This window comes from Galleria mellonella, unplaced genomic scaffold, assembly GCF_026898425.1.
Source record: "Galleria mellonella isolate WM207_F2 unplaced genomic scaffold, CSIRO_AGI_GalMel_v1 utg146, whole genome shotgun sequence".
Classification (NCBI taxonomy): Eukaryota; Metazoa; Arthropoda; class Insecta; order Lepidoptera; family Pyralidae; genus Galleria; species Galleria mellonella.
Window position 1 is genome coordinate 5565908 of NW_026441999.1, and position 21770 is coordinate 5587677.

The 21770-nt window shown below is 33.3% G+C and overlaps 2 protein-coding genes across 3 annotated transcripts; both read left to right on the plus strand.

Moving 5' to 3' along the window:
- The first annotated feature begins 56 nt into the window (after nt 1-56).
- On the plus strand, nt 57-17424 carry LOC113523184 (uncharacterized). Of its 2 annotated transcripts, none has more exons than XM_031908821.2 (10): nt 57-215; nt 1040-1255; nt 2992-3195; nt 5987-6929; nt 10335-10631; nt 11570-11587; nt 12613-12719; nt 14775-14864; nt 15274-15508; nt 16554-17424. In XM_031908821.2, exons 1-10 carry the CDS (start codon nt 183-185, stop codon nt 17036-17038), a joined length of 2628 nt encoding a protein of 875 aa, XP_031764681.2. In that variant the 5' UTR covers nt 57-182; the 3' UTR covers nt 17039-17424. The 2 variants fall into 2 exon arrangements, with proteins under 2 accessions (XP_031764681.2, XP_031764683.2); XM_031908823.2 differs by having other exon boundaries at nt 61-273.
- Nucleotides 17425-18805: 1381 nt separating this feature from the next.
- LOC113523252 (three prime repair exonuclease 2-like) lies at nt 18806-21483 on the plus strand. Its single transcript, XM_026909143.3, has 2 exons — nt 18806-19142; nt 20379-21483. Exon 2 carries the CDS (start codon nt 20409-20411, stop codon nt 21216-21218), a length of 810 nt encoding a protein of 269 aa, XP_026764944.1. The 5' UTR covers nt 18806-19142; nt 20379-20408; the 3' UTR covers nt 21219-21483.
- The last annotated feature ends 287 nt before the right edge of the window (nt 21484-21770 follow it).

The window sequence follows — 21770 nt, forward strand, 5'->3', positions numbered from 1 at the left end:
ACCATAAAACTTTGTCAAATCCACGTTAAATCCTAGCTCTCTAGTCTATGGTTATTCATGTCTTATTTATAAAAAAAAAGATTACCTATACTCTAGCATTTTCTTATTCGGCTTGTCGTAAATTTAATTCATGGTATTCCTTTTATTTCCTCATAAGTTTTAAATATTCCACATTCATTAGAATGTTATTAACTATTCACAACTTACCTGCTAATGTGAGTATTTAATTTGGACGACACAAAAAGAGTACTTTTTAGCTCGACATCGACTAAGGTGAAAATAGCACATTTTATTCTCGAAAAATACATTTTTTAACCATTCATTTTATTGTTATCGTATGATATTGTATAATATATAACAAATATTAACATCCATGACGTTTAGTATCAAAGCAAAATGTTATGCTTGTTATATTTACAATTTTTTTTATTAATATGTGATAGAAAATACAAATGAAATCTTGCATATATCGTGTCTTGCTATTAACCAAATTATTTCGGGTGATTAGACGCCCTTACAATCTTATGGATGACTATATCACATCTTTGCCCGCGTATAAAGAAATAAAAAGAAATCTATATATTAAATCGTTAATCTAGAATAAACCGCCCCTAAGGATATTCACGGAATATATGACCTAATTTCATATTCCATTTAAATCTATTCAACAGTTAATTTATTTATTAGATGCACAAGACAGGTTTACAACTAAACATTTAATAGCATAATAGGAAACATTAACAAGTAACCTTATATTTAAATATTAATATAGCATTATTGAATACTTGTAAACATTAATCAATGTTTACATATAAACATATAAAAATTATTTTATAAGTTATCTATACTTTATAATTAATTTTATTTTATTGAATTACCTATCATTATTTATTGGAATGCTAACAGTGTATACCTGCAGTAAGGGTTACTATTCTATTTGCATCCCATTAATCAAGATCTTATATCATATCTAATAATCTTAATCTTAATAATCTTATATAATTATACTGAATCGTACTGACATATTTATATTTTTCAGGCCCGCTATTGTGATGTGAAAGCTCTAATTATTGAGAAATGCAACTTGACAGATATAATATTAGACAAACTTTTACCTGAGGGTAGCAGTAAGAAAATAACAGTTGGTGTGACTAGTGAATATGATGCAAATCTGTTGTATTCTAAATTGAATGGATTGTATGTAGAAGGACTACAATTGTATGTTGAAGATATAGGACAAAAAAACCCTCCAAGAGTATGTATATATTTATTATTATTATTTCAGCCATTAACTGTCCACTGCTGGACATAAGCCTTCCATGTATAGGCGGGTTTTGCCAGTAGTTGCCACTCTTGGCAGGTGGGTTGATAACTGCAGTCCATGATGTTCATGGGAAAGAAAGGGGTGGCCCATTATATTCCAGGCCACACTGCGGTTATATGTATATATAGTATGATGTAATTAAAATAGAATATGCTCACAACAAATGTAATAGTCGAGGGCATTTGTCTGTTGTAGTTATAGCACAGAATACACAGAAGATAAGCTACTAGAAAACATGCTGGGACAGGAGCACTACTATAAGCAATTGTTTCTTGTTTGCCTAGATCACTACTTACTGTCATGTAAATGCAGAGTTGGGATAATCCAATCTATACTGATTTATTTAGTGCCATAAATTGAGAGTTATGTAATGCATGTCTCTTTATGCAAAAATGTTTACTATATAGTATGCAATAACAATAATAAAAAAATATCTTTGGTATAACTTTTTTTAATTGCAACTTAGAATGGCAAACAAGCTGACGGCCCACCTGATGGAAAGTGGTAGCCATCGCCTATAGACATGAGTAGTACCATGGACATAACAGAGTATACTGTTTCACCCATGATACTACATGATACTGACTTCATAATTTAAAAAATAGGCTTGGTATATATGAATTATGATAAAAAAGGGTAGTTTTTTAATTTATTTACAACCCTTCTGCATTTTTTAACACATCAAAACAGCTTTCCTTCTGTTTATTCTGTAATTATGGTGAATCTAAAAGTTAATGTGTATTATTATGAACAGTTAATTAAATTTGTATTAATTAAATAAATACAATCAAATTTAAATTAAAAATTATATTTTATGGTGATATGGTGATGATTATTAAAATATAAGTTGCTATACTTATAGAGGAGGGAAACAATTGATATTGTTACTCACATTCCTGGCGTAGCATAGCTGTGTTTACATGGCTGTATTTTGGATTAAAGTGTAGGATATGACAATGAAGTTAAATGTATGTATGGGTATGAAGCACAAAATTTTAGCCTTCAGGAATGTTATGTTCTGTATTATATTATAATAATAATAATAGTGACAACATACTCGGTGATGTCTATGGTACAGTTTGGGTCTTAAGGCAATGGTCACCATTTTTCATCAGATGGGCTAGCTTGTTTCGTAGATACATAAAGATTGTCATGCAGAAATTTATAATCCTGCATTCAATATTTTTTTCAACATCTGTACATACATGATAATAAATCTACACTATATTAATATTATAAAGAGGAAAGATTTGTATTTTTGTGTGTGTGTTTGTAATGAATAAACTCAAAAACTACTTTGCTGATTTTAAAAATTCTTTTACAATTAGAAAGCTACATTCACCCTGAATAACAAAGGTTATATTTATTGCTAGAAAAGATTAGGGATCCGTACTAAAACTAGTTACGTAACTTAAGGTTTAAAAAAAATATACTATAAAATATCGTTCGTCGCATGCGTTGCGGAAACTATTGATGATAGAACAAAAGTATGTTCTACAATATTGAAGAAAATATCAATAACTACAAAAAACTGTGCTATACCATATGTCCAACTATTATTGTTATGTCACAATAATAATTTTTTATAATGTTGTAAAAATGTCCACCCGCGCGAAGCTGGGATGGGCCACTAGTGTATTATATTATTATTAATTTATTATTTACAGGTAAACATGTCAGATTCAAGACAGGAGAGAAGATATGACAGTTATGACCAAAACCAACAGGGTCAATACAATTATCAACAATATAGTAACCAAACACCACAGAACTATCAAAATAATCAGGCAGGTCTGAACCCATATCGTGCAATATCATCGTCAGTACCTTATAACCAACAAATGGCTAAGCCACTTATGCCTCCAATACCTGTGAGTATTGTTACACATATTACCTCTTAATTAACCCTAAAGTTGTAGAATGGAAGCAATTTAGACTTAAAATATGTATGTATTAAAACCAAATTTGTTTCCAATTTTTTAAGTCTATGCGCATACAGTTAAGATTGTAAGAAATAATACTCAATGAGATATTCAGTTTTTGCTTAAGTCTGTATATGTTAGTTTTTATATATATGTATGTCTTGTAAGCATTTAAGAGGAGTCAATTCTGACTGACTAGCAAACTCAACTCTGAATATGTTGTAGCTCTTACAATAGATATGCATTATGACTCACATGCAAAGCAATCGAAAGGAAATTTTATGTCTATGTATGTAAGCTTTTTTCATCAGGTTCTATGTGACTTGTATATGACCATTAAAATGTGTAAATATATATTTGCACACAAAAACCGTCCAGTTTATTGGATAACATAGAAGTACAGTATTTATTTGGTACTGATTCTCTATATAATGTACCGACAATATAGAGGTCTTAGAGAATGCATAGGCGGCAAGGTAGTATGTCTGCAGGTCTGTACTGGATAATATAGAAGTGCTGTAGGGAGGGAAGAACATACCTGCCCATACTACTATGGCACCCAAACTTTGAAGGTGTTATAGATGGTAGATCCTCCTAAGTACTTTGCCACAAGTTCCAACTGCAAGAAGTTGGGGTTAGATTATGTGACAAGGCACCATTTCAGAGGTACTTGGAGAAAAGAAAATAATGTGGATGCGGTGAGGGCGCGGGCATGCTGCCTTACGTAGTAATGTTTTAAGGGTTCACACTTCATGTTTCTTATTTCATGTTCCATACACAATTGAAAAATGCAATTTCTTATTGTGGAGGGAATTGATCAATTCCAAATCACATTAAGACTGCATCTGCAATAACACTATATGCATATGTAGGGTAGATGTATCGGGTAATTTCTAAGTACATTCAGGAATTCTATAAGTTATTTGTGTCGTATTGTGTTTGGATTGCAAGGCTAAGGAATCAATGTAAGCTGATGGTAGAAGATATATCACATTTGGAAAACCCATGTCATGCCATGTCTATAGACGATAGTTATAATTTTCTGTCAAGTAGTGTGTTTGTTTTTTTACTACTAAATTTAAAATAATTAGTAATTAATCATAACCATATTGAAATCAAACAAATTTGGATACAACTATTATCCTATAAGCGGAAGATTTGTTTTTTGCTTGAATATGTTGCGACACCAGTGAGGCATGATAAGTGAGGATAAAAGCAGGTCACTTAGCCCATTGTGACGAATTTTACACGAATCAATTACAATAAGTCCCAGGGGGAACGGCGTAGAGATTGACTTGATAGTATATACTGCAAGCAATTGGGTTGTTAGACCCAGTTTCTAACAATTTCTTTGCCCTTAGAAGAACATATTAGCCTACAGTTAGTTACCAGAGGGAAACTGTACAAAAGTCGTTTGCTTGGGTACCTCTGTCCCATTCGTGTTTCAACCGTAAAGTAGTTGTGTTTGCATGGCCGTGTTTTGGTTTGAAGAGGGGGTAATGGCGTGAATTTACTGGGTACAGAGGAATAACACCTGAGTCCTTAGGAATGGCAACGCATGGAGGGTATCATGGGCGAAACAGTATACTCTATTATATCCATGGTACTGCTCATGTCTATAGGCGACGGTTACCACCTTCCATCAGGTAGGCCATCAGTTTGTCTGCCATTTATATATATATATATATATATAATAGTTGTATAAAAAAAACGCTTTCCAGGCTACTTGGCTAAGCGTTTTATTTCGAGTTTTCTTTCTCTTACATTGGTGTACGTGCTTTATTCCCTAATCAACTTCTTTAGCATTCCAGGTATGAAAAGAAATCAAACACACTGATTAAAATCAGCCATCTACCCTATGTGTTGAGATTAATCAATGTTATCAGACCATAATTAGATATATAACACTTATGTAAACATTTATGGTCTTCTGGAAATAAGACTTATTTAGACTCCAAGCTATGCATAAGTTTGGAGTTCTTGGTTTGGATAATCAGTTTTATCCGATATTTTCTTATTTGAAAAAGATGATTTACAACCAATTGATTTCAATATTAGTCCTGGGTTCGAATCCTGGTTAATACCTCTATGTTTCCCATTATGCTTCGAGTTGGGAATCTCGCGCACTATACAGCTACAATCGAGGCCCGTCAGAGTTGTGGCCGCGAAAGTTTCGGCTATATTATGGCCGAGAACTCGAGGTCCTTTCGGGTCGTGATTCCGCGATGTGTACTGCTGAGCTTGCTCAGTAAGTTATTAATTCGGTTGTTATATTCGAGGTAGAATAGAGGTCTACTAAGACCTCTTACTAGAAATTGAGTGACGTTCAGAATGAACGGTTCGAAACAAACATTTGTTTCTTTGGTTTTATTTTTCGAATAAATCACTGCAGTGGCTAGGCGAATAGTTGCGCTGTATTTGAGCATTGACATTTGGCTCTGGCCACTGCGGCCATTATACTCGTACTTCGTAGTGTCGGTGTAGTGCGCGATGTTCCACAATATCAGAGTTGGAGTCGTTTCTCCAGCATTAGGACGTAAATACTGTTGGTTTTTGTGGATCGAGTTGGACGTTATAATTCGTCGAACTTGGTCCTAAACGCATAACCACGAGTGATGATTCGTCCTTTTATTATAAGTTGGTTACATTTTTCATAATACGTATGTAGTCTGCACTATATCATGTGTGTGAAAAAAGTATCTAGCGATCACTTATCGTTTTGTGTCTGACCACTTCGCAGAACAATTACATGAGTTACAATATACAACAGCAGCAGCCAACTCCTTTGCTAGTCCAGTATCCAGTTCCCGTTCCCATTCAGCAGGGAAGTGGTAATAATTATTCGTTTAATCGAAGCGACGGCAATCGTTCGTATAATACGGATGACAGGAGATCTAATAACGATTCATCGTATACCAATCGTAATTCGGGCTGGGACCAGTCGGATCGAGATAATAAGGGACGGGTTCAGATGTGGGATGGTAACAAAGACTCCAAGTATAAGCCAGAAGATGCATTTAATAAAGATCACGACGATGTAAAGGGAAGGAAGCGAACTTTTGATGATTACGATCAATCGCGCGGTGGCCCCGCTAAATTTCAGCGGAACACCCCGTTTAATAATCCCCCGAGAGCTTTGCCTAATCAAGAAGCATCTACTTCAAATATTTACGGCAAACACGCGACTAATAACTATAGCAATAATTCGAATAAACCGAATGTGAATACCAAACCTAATATACCAAAATCCTATTTTCGCATTGAAGGACCTAGCACTTTCTACCAGAAAGATACTTTTAAGGGCAATTATTATAAATCGACTCTGAAGCCCGAAATAGACCAAGTCAAAAGATTACAAATGACGCCAGCTGAAGTCAAGGAGTCACGCAAAAAGGCTGCCAACAGGGATGACACATTCCGTCATCAAGCGGTCATTGAAATCGCTACAGAACTGTTAAATGCACGAGGCTTTACCAGTGTGGCTAGAAAGAAAGTAGGATTCATAGAGATGAAAAAAATTATTCGTAAGCGACTCGACCAAGTGTTGGGCGATAAAATTGGATTGGAGAAAAATTTGATGAAACTAAAATATAAAAAGAGTTTCCCCTTTGAAGCTGATCAAAAACTTTGTGCTTTGTACACGGAGAGTCGGCCCGCAGAAGGAACTCTTGCTCCCTCTTCAGGTAAATGATTGATAAAACTTTATCAAAACACCATTTATTAAAATATGATAAATATCATATTTTTTGGAAGAATAAAATAGAAGCGGTTCGTGCTTCTTTTTGCAAATAAATAAGATGTTCATCATATTTTAATTAAATATAAATCACTAAAGATATTTTGCATTAAACGAGTGTCAGTGTTAATCACATTTATATAACTTTATGAATCCAATACATTTTAGATTGTGATTCGAAAATCACGTTTCCATTTGAAAACTGTGATTTTTTCGACGTTCAGTGACAAATCAATTACAATAACAGGTATTTTTTTCCTTATTTCACGATTTTTAAATACGAAACAGATGAGACAGACGGATAAATTATGTAATCCAAAACAATGCAGTTATCTGTATTAATTATTAATCCCATACGAGCATGAACAATTTCATTCTGTATATGTTTCATTTCTATTATTATTATTTATAATTTCTTTTATAATATTGTATGAAAAGATTGATGAATATGGAAGAAGCGAAAGAGGTTTGTTTGAATCGAAGCCAAATGCTTGTCGAACCATTGTTTCTGCCTACCCTAATGGGAGACAGGCGTGACAGACATGTATGTATATATATTACTGCAGTTTTTTTTTTCTCTAATAATTTTTCATTAAAAAAAGTATTTAAAATGAATAAATCGACTACCATAAGTTTATTGGGGATTAACCGGATTTGAATATATATCGGCTGTGATGTATTTATGATTAAATTCTAACTATGTCGAGATTAAGACAGCATTCAATCATCATCATCGTTAGAAAGTGCCTTAATCACAATATTTATTGGCACACTAATCTATCACTAATCTTCATTTACATTAAAAAAATCTCTAAATACAGAAAATTCTGGTACTGAGGCATAATACCTTAATGCTCAGGAATGACAACGCATGAAGCGTATCAGACTGAAACAGTTTTATCTGTTATGTCCATGGTACTGTTCGTGTCTAAAGTCAACGGTTACCACTTTCCATCAATTGGGGCTTGTTTGCCTCTCTTAGTTGCATAAAAAAAACATTTTAGTTTACTCTTGTAAACGTGGTCAAATTTGCTAATGGTGGTAAAATCAACTGATTATATTATATTGGTGATTGGATCTGGCTACGCACAGGTAGATAGAGTTTTCGAAAATTATATCAAAATTTCGAAAATTGTTTAGAGGTTTGTCTATTACAAACAAACAAACAAATCTATCTTTATAATATTAGTATAGATAATCTATTTTTACCACCAAACTAATGCTAAACAAACTTTATCTCCTTCATTGTCCAATTTATCCTTCAACAATCCAAACCTTTCCAAATACTGCCAAAAATTTATATTATTTTTGTCAATTTCGCCACAATGGTTATTAGTTTGAACGCGTTAAGTCTATAGACTTAATGAGATTTGTCAGTAAGTTAGATGCAGTTGCAATATCAGATGTAATTTTGGATTTTGCTAACGTTGGAAATTAGTTGTCGAGCCCAACTAACTTTCATGTAACATCAAAAGCAACTAGACTTTTGGATGATCTAAAGGCAAAATCAGCTTTATGGTGATACAGCCGTTAACTGTACAGTGCTGATCATAGGCCTCCCCATGGGAGGTTCTGCTAGTAGTTGCCATGCTTGGCAGGCGGGTTGGCAACCGCATCACTTTGGTGATGTTTTAAAAGGGACGCTGATGCATCCCTCGACCATTAAGTTCTCTTAAGGGCCGCTTACGATATATACGAGAATGGAAGGCGTAGCCTATTCAATTTTGAGACCGTACAGTTAACACATAGCTTTATACACTAAATTAGTCTCAACCACGCCCGCAAGCCTAAGCTTATGGATTCAATGGATAGAAATACCGTATTAATAGAATCCACAAGTTTGTGTTCCGCTTGCGTTTGTCAGGTAGTGTTCGTCTCCGATCCGGTCTAGTGTCAATTTGGTGTATAAATCATAGGGAGTGTTTGTTAACACTGCTGACCGGGAATTCCGTCATGGTTGAAATCTTTGGAATTAAACTACAACTGTGATCAAACTCTAAATACAAAAAGTTTTTTTGGGCATGAACGCTTTGTAATCCAAACGGTGTTGTTCGTCGTGGTAGGAGGACGTACCTCTACGCTACGCTAATGCAATGACGAGTTTACCACCGGTCAGCAAGGTTTGGATGTGAAAAGACGGGTTAACTCGTCACCGGTCTGCAAAGTGTTAAATGCTTAAACTTCATCCAAAGTTTGTGCATGGTTTAATATGTAGTCTGACGCAAAATTTCGGTATCTATTATACTTTCCACACACTGTAAATTCAAGCGTGTTGGTATGTTTGACTTACCTAATCTTCAAATGTTTGTAGACGCTTGGAGGCTTATCATAAGTGAAAAGGGAAGCGTGTGGACACGACCTAAACGGTCGTTAGGTTCCGAAGTTTTAAAGCCAAATTATGTTATATAAAGCCAATATATGTTAATATTTTTGATGTTATCTCAAAAATATTAACCTGGGTCTCTTCCTGGAAGACTCCTTTCACTATCAGATCACTTTGTCGAGTCAAAAGTCGAAACTGACAAAGATCTGGTAGATGTGTAGAGTGCCGGTTTTGGGAATCTGATGTAAATCACATGGTGTTTAACATCATATTCATGCCGATCAGATAGTAAATCTGAATGAAATCACAAAAGGGAAATCTTACTACATAGAAAAAAAGATGTTCCCAGTGATTATTTATTTTATATATTTAAATAATTTTGACCAAATGAAAATATGGTGATAAGCGGATTCGATGTTCACATTGTTTTCACAATGTCCATGTACGTAAGATATTGATGGGGAACTATATAAACTCTTCAGTTCTATTTTAGAGGTATCTATAAAAATATTATATAACTTCAAACTGTGAAAATATTGTAATATTACACTTTAAACAAGCATTAACGACTTACCTCTCAGTGCTTTTAATTTTTCTATATCCTTACATATTTATACCAATTGTATTAAAAATCGAAATCTGCTATTTCCATTAATCCCATAAATAGGAATTTCTATATTTTAATGATATTATTTATTGGTTTAGAGATTTTCAAGTTTATTCTATAGTTGTGCTTTTTATAGGGATGAATGCCATTCCTTTGAAGGTATCTCTAAAATTTAAAAGCTATTAGTAACTTAACGAAACTATGGTATTATTGTTTTTGAACGACATTTATAATATATAGATGATTTGGCAATAAAATTACTGAATATGAAGGCAGATTAGTCTCTTGTGATCACAATCATGTCACAATCATCTTGTGCTAATGTTTACAATATAAATAATTTATTTCTTCAAGCAAAGATAGTTTGGTATGTTTACAATACGTTAAATATTATGAGTAAGTAAAAATGCCAACATTTACAGATCCGAAAACCACAAAGGTAAATAATACTTTATTTACAAAAGAAGATGAAAAGCGATACCAAGGTCTCGTCGAAGCCAAGAAGCCCGCAGCAGCAGCTGCAGCTGCAACCACAGCTGATTCTGCCACCACAGCTGTTAAACCAGATCAAACTGCTACACCAAATCAAACGAATCAAGCCCCCGCGAAGCCAGGAGCCCCTGCTAGACCCGCCCCGATTAGTTGGGTCCAAAAATCGGCATTCACTCCGAAGCCAGCCCCAAAGAAGAAATCAGCTCCCGCATCTTTCTTGAAGCCAGGTTAGTTCCGTTAAAGCCATCATAATAAAGCTCTTTAAACATCGTACCTCTGTTTTTATACAATAGTGGAATGTAATTCCACAAGGAAACATACTTCCTTTATGATATATGCATATAAGGGATCGATATGGTTTATTACGTTGTCATTTCCTTGAAAATCTTTGTAAAATTTGAGCAAATATCACGTAAGTAATACTACCATCTTTAGGACCTCTTTTTTGAAGTTGATTGTTAATGAAAAAAATATTTTATACATATAACTATATTTTTATTTATTATTTTACTTTTAGAATAATATCATAATATTGATCTTATATTTGAACGTAATTTTGAAAAAATAAAACATAATAAACTCTATATTTTAAGTAGTAAAAGTGTCTTAGTCAATTTTGCATTCCGTTAAAAAAAATTCAAATCTCCACATTATTCTATTGGTTATTTTAAGGAGAAACTTGTAAATAATAAGCTAATTGCATAACATTACAGTTAAGACAATTTATTTACCAGAGGGAGACTTTGTACAAAAGTCGATTGCTTGTGTACCTCTGTCCCATTCGTGTTTCAACCGTAAAGCAGTTGTGTTTGCATGGCTGTGTTTCGGTTTGAAGGGTGGGATATGGCGTGAATTTACAGGGTACAGAGGAATAACATCTGAGTCCTCAGGAATGGCAATGCATGGGGGGTATCATGAGCGAAACAGTATACTCTGTTATGTCCATGGTACTGCTCATGTCTCTAGGCGACGGTTACACTTTCCATCAGGTGGGCCGTCAGCTTGTTTGCCATTCTAAGTTGTATAAAAAAAATATTTTCGTAATGAGAAAAAATTATGATGTATGAAAAATATTCAGTCATACACATTTTTTATGGAACTCTTGGATGTTAATTAAATTATTTAAATGTTACTTTACTGACTGTTGTTTTTTTTTTTTTTGCAGATAAAAAGACTGCGTGTGGTAAGTGAAACTCATTATTATCATTTCAGTTATTATGAGGAAGTTCTATGATCTTGAGATATCTACTTCCATCGATTTCCTGTTGGACTTTATAGATCGTGCTCGTTTAGTGGAGGGCCGCGAATTATAAAAGCGAACTCTTTCTCTCTCTCCTCCTCCGTACATTTGTATATGAAAAGCCAGGGAGATCCACTGTTCATATCAATTGAATTTAATGCGATCCTAGTGGTCTTATAGCATTACTCTTAGACCTCAGTGTTTTTTTTTGGACCTAGGCTGGCTCCTACACTTAAACCCCACTCTATAAGCCCTTAAGATTTGTAGAGGAAAATTTCAAATAAATATATCATAATGTTATAACCTGTCAATCAAGTCAATAAACCTATAATATATATATATATATATATATATATATATATATATATATATATATATATATATACTAGCTGACACCGTAAACGTTGTTTTACCAAAATTGTGAAATATAAAAATCGCGATTAAAAGACAGGGGTTGATCGTAAAACGATGAAAATTTAAAGTTGTGTGTATTTTTTCATAATAAAATAAAAATGGAAAAATTTGTTAAAAAAATAAAAAAAAAATTTTGGTGAGGGTCACCCTTATCATTGAGGGGTATGAAAAATAGATGTTGGCCGATTCTCAGACCTATCCAATATGCACACAAAATTTCATAAAAATCGGTAAAGCCGTTTCGGAGGAGTTTGGTAACAAACACTGTGATAGAGAATTTTATATATAACTTACAGATTCAATAAAGAGAATGATAACATACATTTTTGATTGTTTTTTTATTTCACATTTTTATTAAAGCACTATTAGGTAATAGTGCACCATATTGTAAATGTTCTAAAACAACAAAATGCTTAAATTAATATTATATTGTAAAATCTTTATTGTACACAATTTATACTGAATACATTAAAAGATTTAATATACAATGGCGGACTTATCCCATAAAGGGATCTCTTACGAACTTAATTAATATTTTTTTCCCTAATCAACAGAACAAAGGCAGCTGATGAAACAAGAATATCTATCAGACAACTGTTACGTTTTGCCGCCAATATTGAATGAAGCCCTCGATAAGGAGATGAAGGCTTTATCCGATTTGGTAAGTTGAACTACAACGTGACGTAACTAACAACAATTATAATATGGCAGTGAATTTACAGAGTTCAGAGGAATAACACCTGAGTCCTTAGGAATGGCAACGCATGGGGTTATCATGAGTGAAACAGTATACTCTGTTATGTCCATAGTACTGCTCATGTCTATAAGCGACGGTTACCACTTTCCATCAAGTGGGCCGTTAGTTTATTTGCCATTCTAAGTTGCATAAAAAAATTATAAGGGAGAAGGTATTGTTAGTAATGTGAACAACCAGTCCTATTGCTAGCAATATATCCTGTCAGGTCGACCTTTACGTGGTCCCGCCTGGAAACCGTTACACAGAGAATAGTGAGAGATGATAGGTGTGAATGAAAAAGCAGGTCAATTAGCCCATCGTGATGAATTCACTTGAAATTCAGCACGATGGTTTCCAGGGGGGACCACGTGGAGGTTGACCTTTTTGGGCATATTGCTAACAATGAGACTGGTAGTGTGCATTATTAACACCCCCCCCCCCCCTGCGTATACTGTTAGTGCAGGTTAGGTTACCATTTCATTATGATCCATTAAAAAAAAATCAATTATGACTAGACTATTATGAAATGATTTTAAGAAAATGTTTCACCTATTTTATTTAGAAAAGAAAACCATGCGACACCGGGGTTGGTTGCTAGTAAATTAAAAGTAAATTTGAATATTCTTTTTTTTTTTACATCAGTCTTCTTACCACAAAAAAAAATTTAATTAGAAATAGATAGATATACATTCAATACACGTTTAGACATCTTTCAACAAAAGCGTGTCTAACGTCTGTTTATTTCTACAAAAAGACTTAATAAGAAATAAAAAGTGTTTAAATAGTAATTATTATAATAATCTGTAGATAGAAATTGCAAATAAACATCACTACACTGACAACAATATATAAACACAGTTATTATTATTATATATATATATATATATATATATATATATATATATATATATATATATATATATATATACGAGGTCTGTCCGGAAAGTTCGTATAAAAGTGTTCTGGAATGCGAGAAAGAGGAGTGGGGAGGCCAGGTAAGCGCAGGACCCCCTCCTTATGTCCCTAACAATGCTTCAGTTCTGGTCTGACCGCCGTGCGGTGCGAACTGGCTTGTCACGCCATCTGTGAAGTTACCTCTTAACGAAACCCCGTCGGCATGGAGCCCGCTTCCGTTGAAGAGCAGCGCGTCGTAATCAAGTTTCTCTCGAAACTCGGCAAGAATGGCCGTGAAATTTTTGCCGATCTAATTCGATAAGACATCCGGGGAACCACGAACAAAAAAATCAAGAAAATCCCGCTCAAATGTCAAGACAATGTTGATTGTTTTTTTCGATGGTCGGGGGATTGTCCATCAAGAATTCGTCCCTCCAGGCCAGACAGTTGATGAAAAATTCTACGTCGATGTGCTCAGACGCCTCAAAGCTCGTGTGGCACGAGTTCGTCCAGAATTGGCGCGAGAGGGGCGTTGGATTCTTCACCACGACAATGCCCCTGCCCACACCTCTCTTGTTGTCCGTGAGTTTTTGAGTAAAAATTCCATTACGGTGACCGAACACCCCCCTATTCGCCGGATTTGGCCCCGTGTGACTTCTTCTTGTTCCCAAAAACCAAATTGGTACTTCGGGGGCGGCATTTGGGGGACATAAATGAGATAAAAAAAGCTACGACGGGGCAGCTGAGAAACCTACAACCAGAGGACTTTCAAGGAGCCTTCTCACAGTGGAAACGGCGTTGGCACAAGTGCATTATGTCACAGGGGGAGTACTTTGAAGGGGATAAAATTGATTTACCTGAATAAATTGTAAAATAAAATTTTTAAAAAACTTTTATACGTACTTTCCGGACAAACCTCGTATATATATATATATATATATATATATATATATATATATATATATATATATATATATATATATATATATATATATATATATATATATATATATATATATATATATATATATATATATATATATGTATAATAACAGGTGTGTCATTTATTGTGGCTTTACATTTTAGTACCTGGAGACATGCAAGCCTGCAAGCAATACTTCAGATGAGGCCAGTGTCCTTAAAAAAGTCGTCGAGGCCTTGGGTGAATTCGAATGGGTAAGGCATTGAAAAAATAATTATTTATTTCTAGTTAGAAAAAAAAAGAACATTTTCGCGAAAGTATTAATTTATGAACGATTAACTTAACAACCGTAAACTTAATTTATGATAGTTTTGACTTTAGTAGAAATTTAGTTCATATTGGTCTTTAGAGTAAAAGATTTCACTGAAATATCAAATCGAAATTTTAATTTTAGAAATAGGTACTGAATATGGCTTCTTAGAATCGACCCCAGTAACTGTAAAGGGAAGATTTGATATCAATTTCTTCATTCACTCGTGCGAAAACGAGGTGGGCTGGGTGAGCTAGGTTAAAATAAATTCAAAATTTCTGTGGTTTCCATATGTATTCGTCTACGGCCTCTACCGACGAATATTCCACATTTATATGTAATTTAAATTTCAGGCGATAAAACTACAACTAACAAAGCGATTGCTGAACATTCGGACAAACCTGAGTCTTCGTATATTCTCGTTGGGGAAGCGTACCACGCGTGAAGCAGTGGCGATGTTCCTGGTCCGATACGGCGTGATTGCTGTGAAGAAGTCCGGAAATAATAAAGATTTCTTCATAGCCGACTGTGACTCTTACGAGAGTTACGACGAACTGTGCGCCATGGGAAATATCCTGATGGATTCAGGTAAGCGGCTAGTCCAATCTGTTGGTTTTTGAGTGAAAAACAAAAATATCTACTTATTGCAGATCAAAAATGATTTATATATTTTTCCGAAAAAATACAGACTTCCGTTATAAACGAAGAGCTGTAGATACAACAATATCAATGTGTGCATTCATACTACAGTCCAGTCGGGCGGAGAAGGATTGTTAGTAATAGGGATGTTAATTCCCATTGCTAACAATAAACCTAGACAGGTCGATCTCCACGCGTTTCTCCTGGAAACCATCGTGAATAATTATAGTCAAATTCATCGCAATGGGTCAAGTGACCTGACTTTATCCTTACCTATCATTCCTCACTGGTGCCCCGCCAGTGTATACTGATAGAGCGGATGGGGTTACCATTTCATTATTATTTATTAAAAAAAACTACAGTCTAGTGTAGTTCCATTTCAGTCCTGATCAGTCTGGAAGTGTTTCTACTTAATAATATTCTACCAGACTGAGAATGTTTTTTTTTATTAGTATACACAAAGGTTACAATAAATAACATTTAAAACATTTATAGAAAAACAATAGTATGAATTAGATTGAGACCCAGACAGGTGTACACACAGCATGGTTAAAGCAGTTAAGAAACTGTATTAAATAACAACCAAATGCAAATAATAAAAACATATAAAAATGTAGACATGTCAAAGAGACTTAATGGCTGTTTGTAAAATGTTTTTGAAGGTATTCAGACACGACATAACTATTATAATTCGGTACATCTAGCCTTCTTGATAGATATGGAAAAATAAGAATGAGTAATTTGTTAATGTTAAGATTTGGATTGTAATTCATAGCTGTTGTTTATGGTCTTGCAGTTTAAGATTTTATTCTTACTTTACATGATTAAAGAACGTTGCCAATTGCAGAATCCTTTTCTAGCAAAAATAATTGTGTTAGAATACAGTTCGTTGAACCCTCCAATTTCTCTGTTCATCGTGTACAAGGGAGCGGGTGTGAAGATATCTTCACGCTTGATAATAGTACAGTTGTTAATGGTGATTTATCACTTCCAGGTCAGACAACATTAGCAGCGAAACCTCTGCACGTGACCATGCCAGTTAAGTACTGGAACAAAAATCTGCAGAAGAAAACTTCAGAATACAATCCGCCTGGAGGCTACCAGAAAAATAAAGAATTTTACGAAGATTTAGATGTGAATTTTGGCCCCCCAGCTGATGCAGTGAAAAGTGAGCGTAATGATAATAACGCTAGTGAAGACAGCAAGACTGCTGCAGAAACAAGTGATGATTTGATTGAAGTAACCAGTGTTGATAATAAAGAAATAATTGATGTTGACGCTGAAGAATGTAATGACGGTGATAAAGACGAAGGTATAAAAGCCAATGGAAATGAAAATGGCGCTGACTTCGAAAGCAATGATAATACTGGTGAAAAAGTTGCTGATGAAGGTACCAACGAGGATACATCTAAAGATGTCACTGGTGAGGAGGATGTTGATGATATTGAATTGAATGAGGATGATTTAGAAGATTATTGATTAAATAGTGTGTGAGTGAAAAAATAATATATCTATCTATTTTAAGTCTAGTATGGTCTGCATATTGGATACAGAGATTATAAATGTTTTGTCATAGTTTACGAGTACATTTTACCTGTTAAAATGAAGCAATTATTTTATTTGGTGCCTCTACCGTTCTTCTATTGTAATACATTTAGACTCTGAAGTAGACAAATTAATAACAAAAACAGTAAATATTAAATAAATTATATATCTGTCTATCTAAATTGTTTAAATGTAACTGTAACAAGAACTGCATCAATAGTATCTATTATTATTAGATAAGTACATAGATAGTAAGTTTAATATAGCAATATGCTAGATTGGTAACATTCTGTTTTTCAATAAAAAGTATTTCATTTATATTTTTTGTTTCTTTGAATCAATATTAATATACCATATGAATCATCTTTTTCTTTTTTGTACAATTTAGAATGGCAAACAAGCTGACGGTTCACCTGATGTGAAGTGGTAACCATTGCCTATAGACATGAGCAGTACCATGGACATAACAGAGTAAACTGTTTCGCCCATGATACTCCCCATGCGTTGCCATTCCTGAGGACGCAGGTGTTATTCCTCTGTACCCAGTAAATTCATCTCATAACAAATCGCTAACCAAAAATCTTCCACCGCATCGCTATCGTGGTATAGTCTTCTTCGAGTTCCACTCTTATCAGAAATTGGACAACAAAAAGGAAATCCTAATTTTTTTCCTGAGCCTGTCCAATACTTTAATATTTGTGACTCGGTCACGCCATGAGAGTTTCTTAATTGTGATTTGTCTGAGAGTCCATATCTCATAGCGTAGAGAATATAGAGCATCTTATTATACGTAATCTTAGATTAATATTTAAGTCTCGATCACACAGTACAACTAATTTAAAAAAAAGTCGAACGAGCCATCTTAATCAGAACTTTGATTTCTTAAACAGGGTCTCCAGTTTAAACTTATTAACCTGTTATATTAATTGCGTCCTTATGAATAATAAGGGTGATATAGTAAAAATGTTAATTATGTATATACTAGTTGTTTCTCGCGACTTTGCACGTATACATCAATTTATAAAGCATCCTTTGTGCTAAAATATATATAGGGATATAATCTATTCGTGTAGCAAATTTCATTCAAATCCGTAAAGTACACTGGCGGGACACCAGTGATAGATGACTGATGAGGATGAAAGCAGGTCTAACTGACCCATCCTGACGAATTCAACTAAAATTAGCCACGATGGTTTCCAAGGGAAACCACGTGGAGTTCGACCGGATAGGGTATATTGCTAGTAATGGGGCTATTTGTTCCCATTACTAATAATCCCTTTCCCTTCGCCTTATTGCGGTTGCCAACCCGCCTACCAGCGTGGCAATTACTTGTAAAATCCCCAAAGGAGGAGACCTATGTACAGCACTGAATAATTACCGGATAATATGATGCGATTCCTGTGGACTAAGGTGTGTTTTCCTACCTTGCAATCATCAATCTCAATGCTTTATTTCATCTTTCATTCCGAAATATAATCATACGCACGCTACGCAGCTGCACGGTACGCAGCTGATTAGCAGCAAAAAGATGAGTGGAATAGAGGTATCCAAGACAATGACTTTTGTATGAATTATGAAGTTTCTTGGACAATCGATTAAATTGATCATAAAAGGAAGGAGTCTTTATACTAAAAAAATACTGCCATCTATCGTCTATTGCTGAAAATACAAAGATCAATGCAACGAATTGCACTTTATATCATCTCAATATGTATACATATTTGTAAATAAATAAATTATGTATTTATGTATTTGTAAGCGCTGAAAGTCTAAAGTAGCGAATTTTGAATTCGTTGTATCAAGTGGTTCTGTAAGATTTGGTATACTGGTGCAGAATTGAAAGTTCTTGAATAATCCGTGAAACCACTGAAAAGCTCAACGCGAATAATTGTGCGATCACCTTTATATAAAATACCTACGAAAAAGACTTGTTTATTCGGTGACTCAATTTGTGAGTCATTTTTAACTTGCGATTATAATATTGATTTTATTTGGTGCCTAAAAGTAACCACTTGTGTATAACAAATTTATCTACTTGGTAAGTAATGACTTAGGCTAAGGGCTTAGGTTATATTAAAAAAAAAATTATATTATTTATCGCATATTAACGAGATAGGCCCTCTATTATGTACCTACAATGAGTTTTCTTTGCCAATAATTTTATTACTAAATTACTATGTGATATGTAAAAATATAAATTATAATTTTCTTAGGGTTTTCAGTAATAGGTATTCGATCTCGATTCGATCTTTGATTAAGATAACCTGCTTTTTCTATGATTAGACTAGGCGAGGCATTTTGGACATATTTTTCATATATTTAATAGATTTTAAAATTTGTTAAAACTTTGGATCAATATCGATCTATTTTCCTGTTGTACTTTGAAGATTAGGTCTGTTCAACGTTTTCATAGTTCAATCTAAGATTTTCTATTTGGATATGATTTATATAATTGATATTTTTATTCAACATTAAAAACCTCAATAGAGAATTTTTTTATAACATTCCTATTCCTTATAAATATGAAAAGATATCAGATATAAAAAAAAGTTACATTAATTTTACGAAATACTTAGTTTTATTTATCGGTTTCCATGGATCGATTTAAGACCTATTGATCGAATAGATTGAAACTATCTATATTTGTGTTAATTACCAATTTCAGATCAGTGTTGCCAATTTACGTAATCGGTTTTCTGCCTGATTACCAACGTTATGCTATTTAATAGAGTATGTGAATTATAAATTTTGGATAGTATCTGCGGAATACCAGATACGAAACTTTTATAATAAGATTACTAATACGAGATACCATTTGTAATGGTTATGCAAAACAGGATCGGAAATGTTTCTTTTTTTTCTTGCCCTGTGTACGCTTTTATTTTTGAATGACTCAAATTATTTACCATATCAGAAGCAGTAGTAATGTTTTTATTAACTGTTAGAATTAAATAGTTATATCACTGTTGTACAAGGAGAAAAAAGAGGTAGATTTTTGAATATTTGCTAAATTACATGATTTTATTGCCTTTTTAAAATGCATATAACATTTCTGTGCAATTCTCTTTCTATGATGTGAATAATCAAAATATCTTTTTAAAAAAAAATCTATAGAACTAGATTTTTTTTATATTGAAATATAAAATATTATTAATTATTAGTCTATGTTTAAAATAATTGTATAAAACATAGATATAGGCAAGTTAGTCTATGTATGAGTACAAGGTAATACACGTTAATCTTACAAAATTAATATTTTTATTTTTGTTTATAGGTATCACAGAAAAAAATACTTATATTAATTATGACTCGTATAGAAACTTACGTATTTTTTGATTTGGAAACCACAGGATTACCAAAAGAAGAAAGGAACCGCACAAAAATAACAGACCTCTGTTTTATTGCTACATCTAGAAATGATATAGAAAGTACAAAACACGGTGATACACCGCCTGTTTGCAAACTATGTTTACTTTTTAATCCAGAGAAAGAAGTAAATCCTAAAGCAGCAAGCATAACAGGACTAACAAGAGAATATTTAAAGAACTGTTGTACATTTTCTGAAAAAATAAACACGATAATTGCATTTTTAAATGATCTGAAAAAACCTATTTGCTTAATCGCCCATAATGGGAATTGTTTTGATTTTAAAATTCTCTTGATGGAATTTGCAAGTGCTGGAAGGTCTCTTCCTGAAGATCTACTTTGTGTAGATTCACTGATTGGCTTTAGAAAATTATTAAAGGGTACTCAAATAAATTACATTAAATTGAAAACTCAAGATAATGATATTATAACGGATGACGAGGATGAGAGTTGGCCAGCTCTAAATATTAGCAATAGTGATTGGAATGAAATTGATAATTTAAGTACATCTCTATGTAAAATGTCTTTTGAAAACACAAAAAGTAGTTCACCAAGCCAGAAGGAATCTTTTAATCTGTCTGATATTTACAAAAGATTACTTAACAAAAAGGTCACAGATGCTCACAGAGCTGAAGTTGATTGTTTTATGTTATTGGAATCTGTTGTGGCCATAAAACATCTGTTTCTTCCATGGGCTGATGTAAACTTTAGAAATCTTAATGAGATAGTACCTTTTAAACCGTACTAAAATGGTTTCATTACATTTTAAATGTTGTATTTGTGTGGTATTATACTGATAACACTGGGATATAGAACAGTTTAAAATAACAAAAAATATTTTTATTACAATATTTTTATTACTTTAATTAAGTATTAATATTTTATACCTATGTTTGTAATCATGACATGATATTATACTATGAATTTGAATATATATTAAGAATATCGTCTTTATAATAATTTATTATTGTTGAATTAATATTAATGAAAAATTATATTCACAAATAGTTTCATTATTATTCTCTTATTTCCATCCTTCTTATACATAAAAACTGACATTTTCTACAAATCTATTTGAACTAAGAGAATGTTCTGTTTGATAATTTTACAAATAAAGCCGTATGTCTTTATTCATAAAAACATACTGGCTTTATTCATACAGCCATACGGCTTAATTCATAAAAACAAATAAATATAATAGGTACATTATAGGTAGGTAACTAGACTTATCTAACAAATCTAGTCAATGCTATACTACTTGACGCCATTCCAGTTTTTATTGTTCGGTGAAAATGTAATG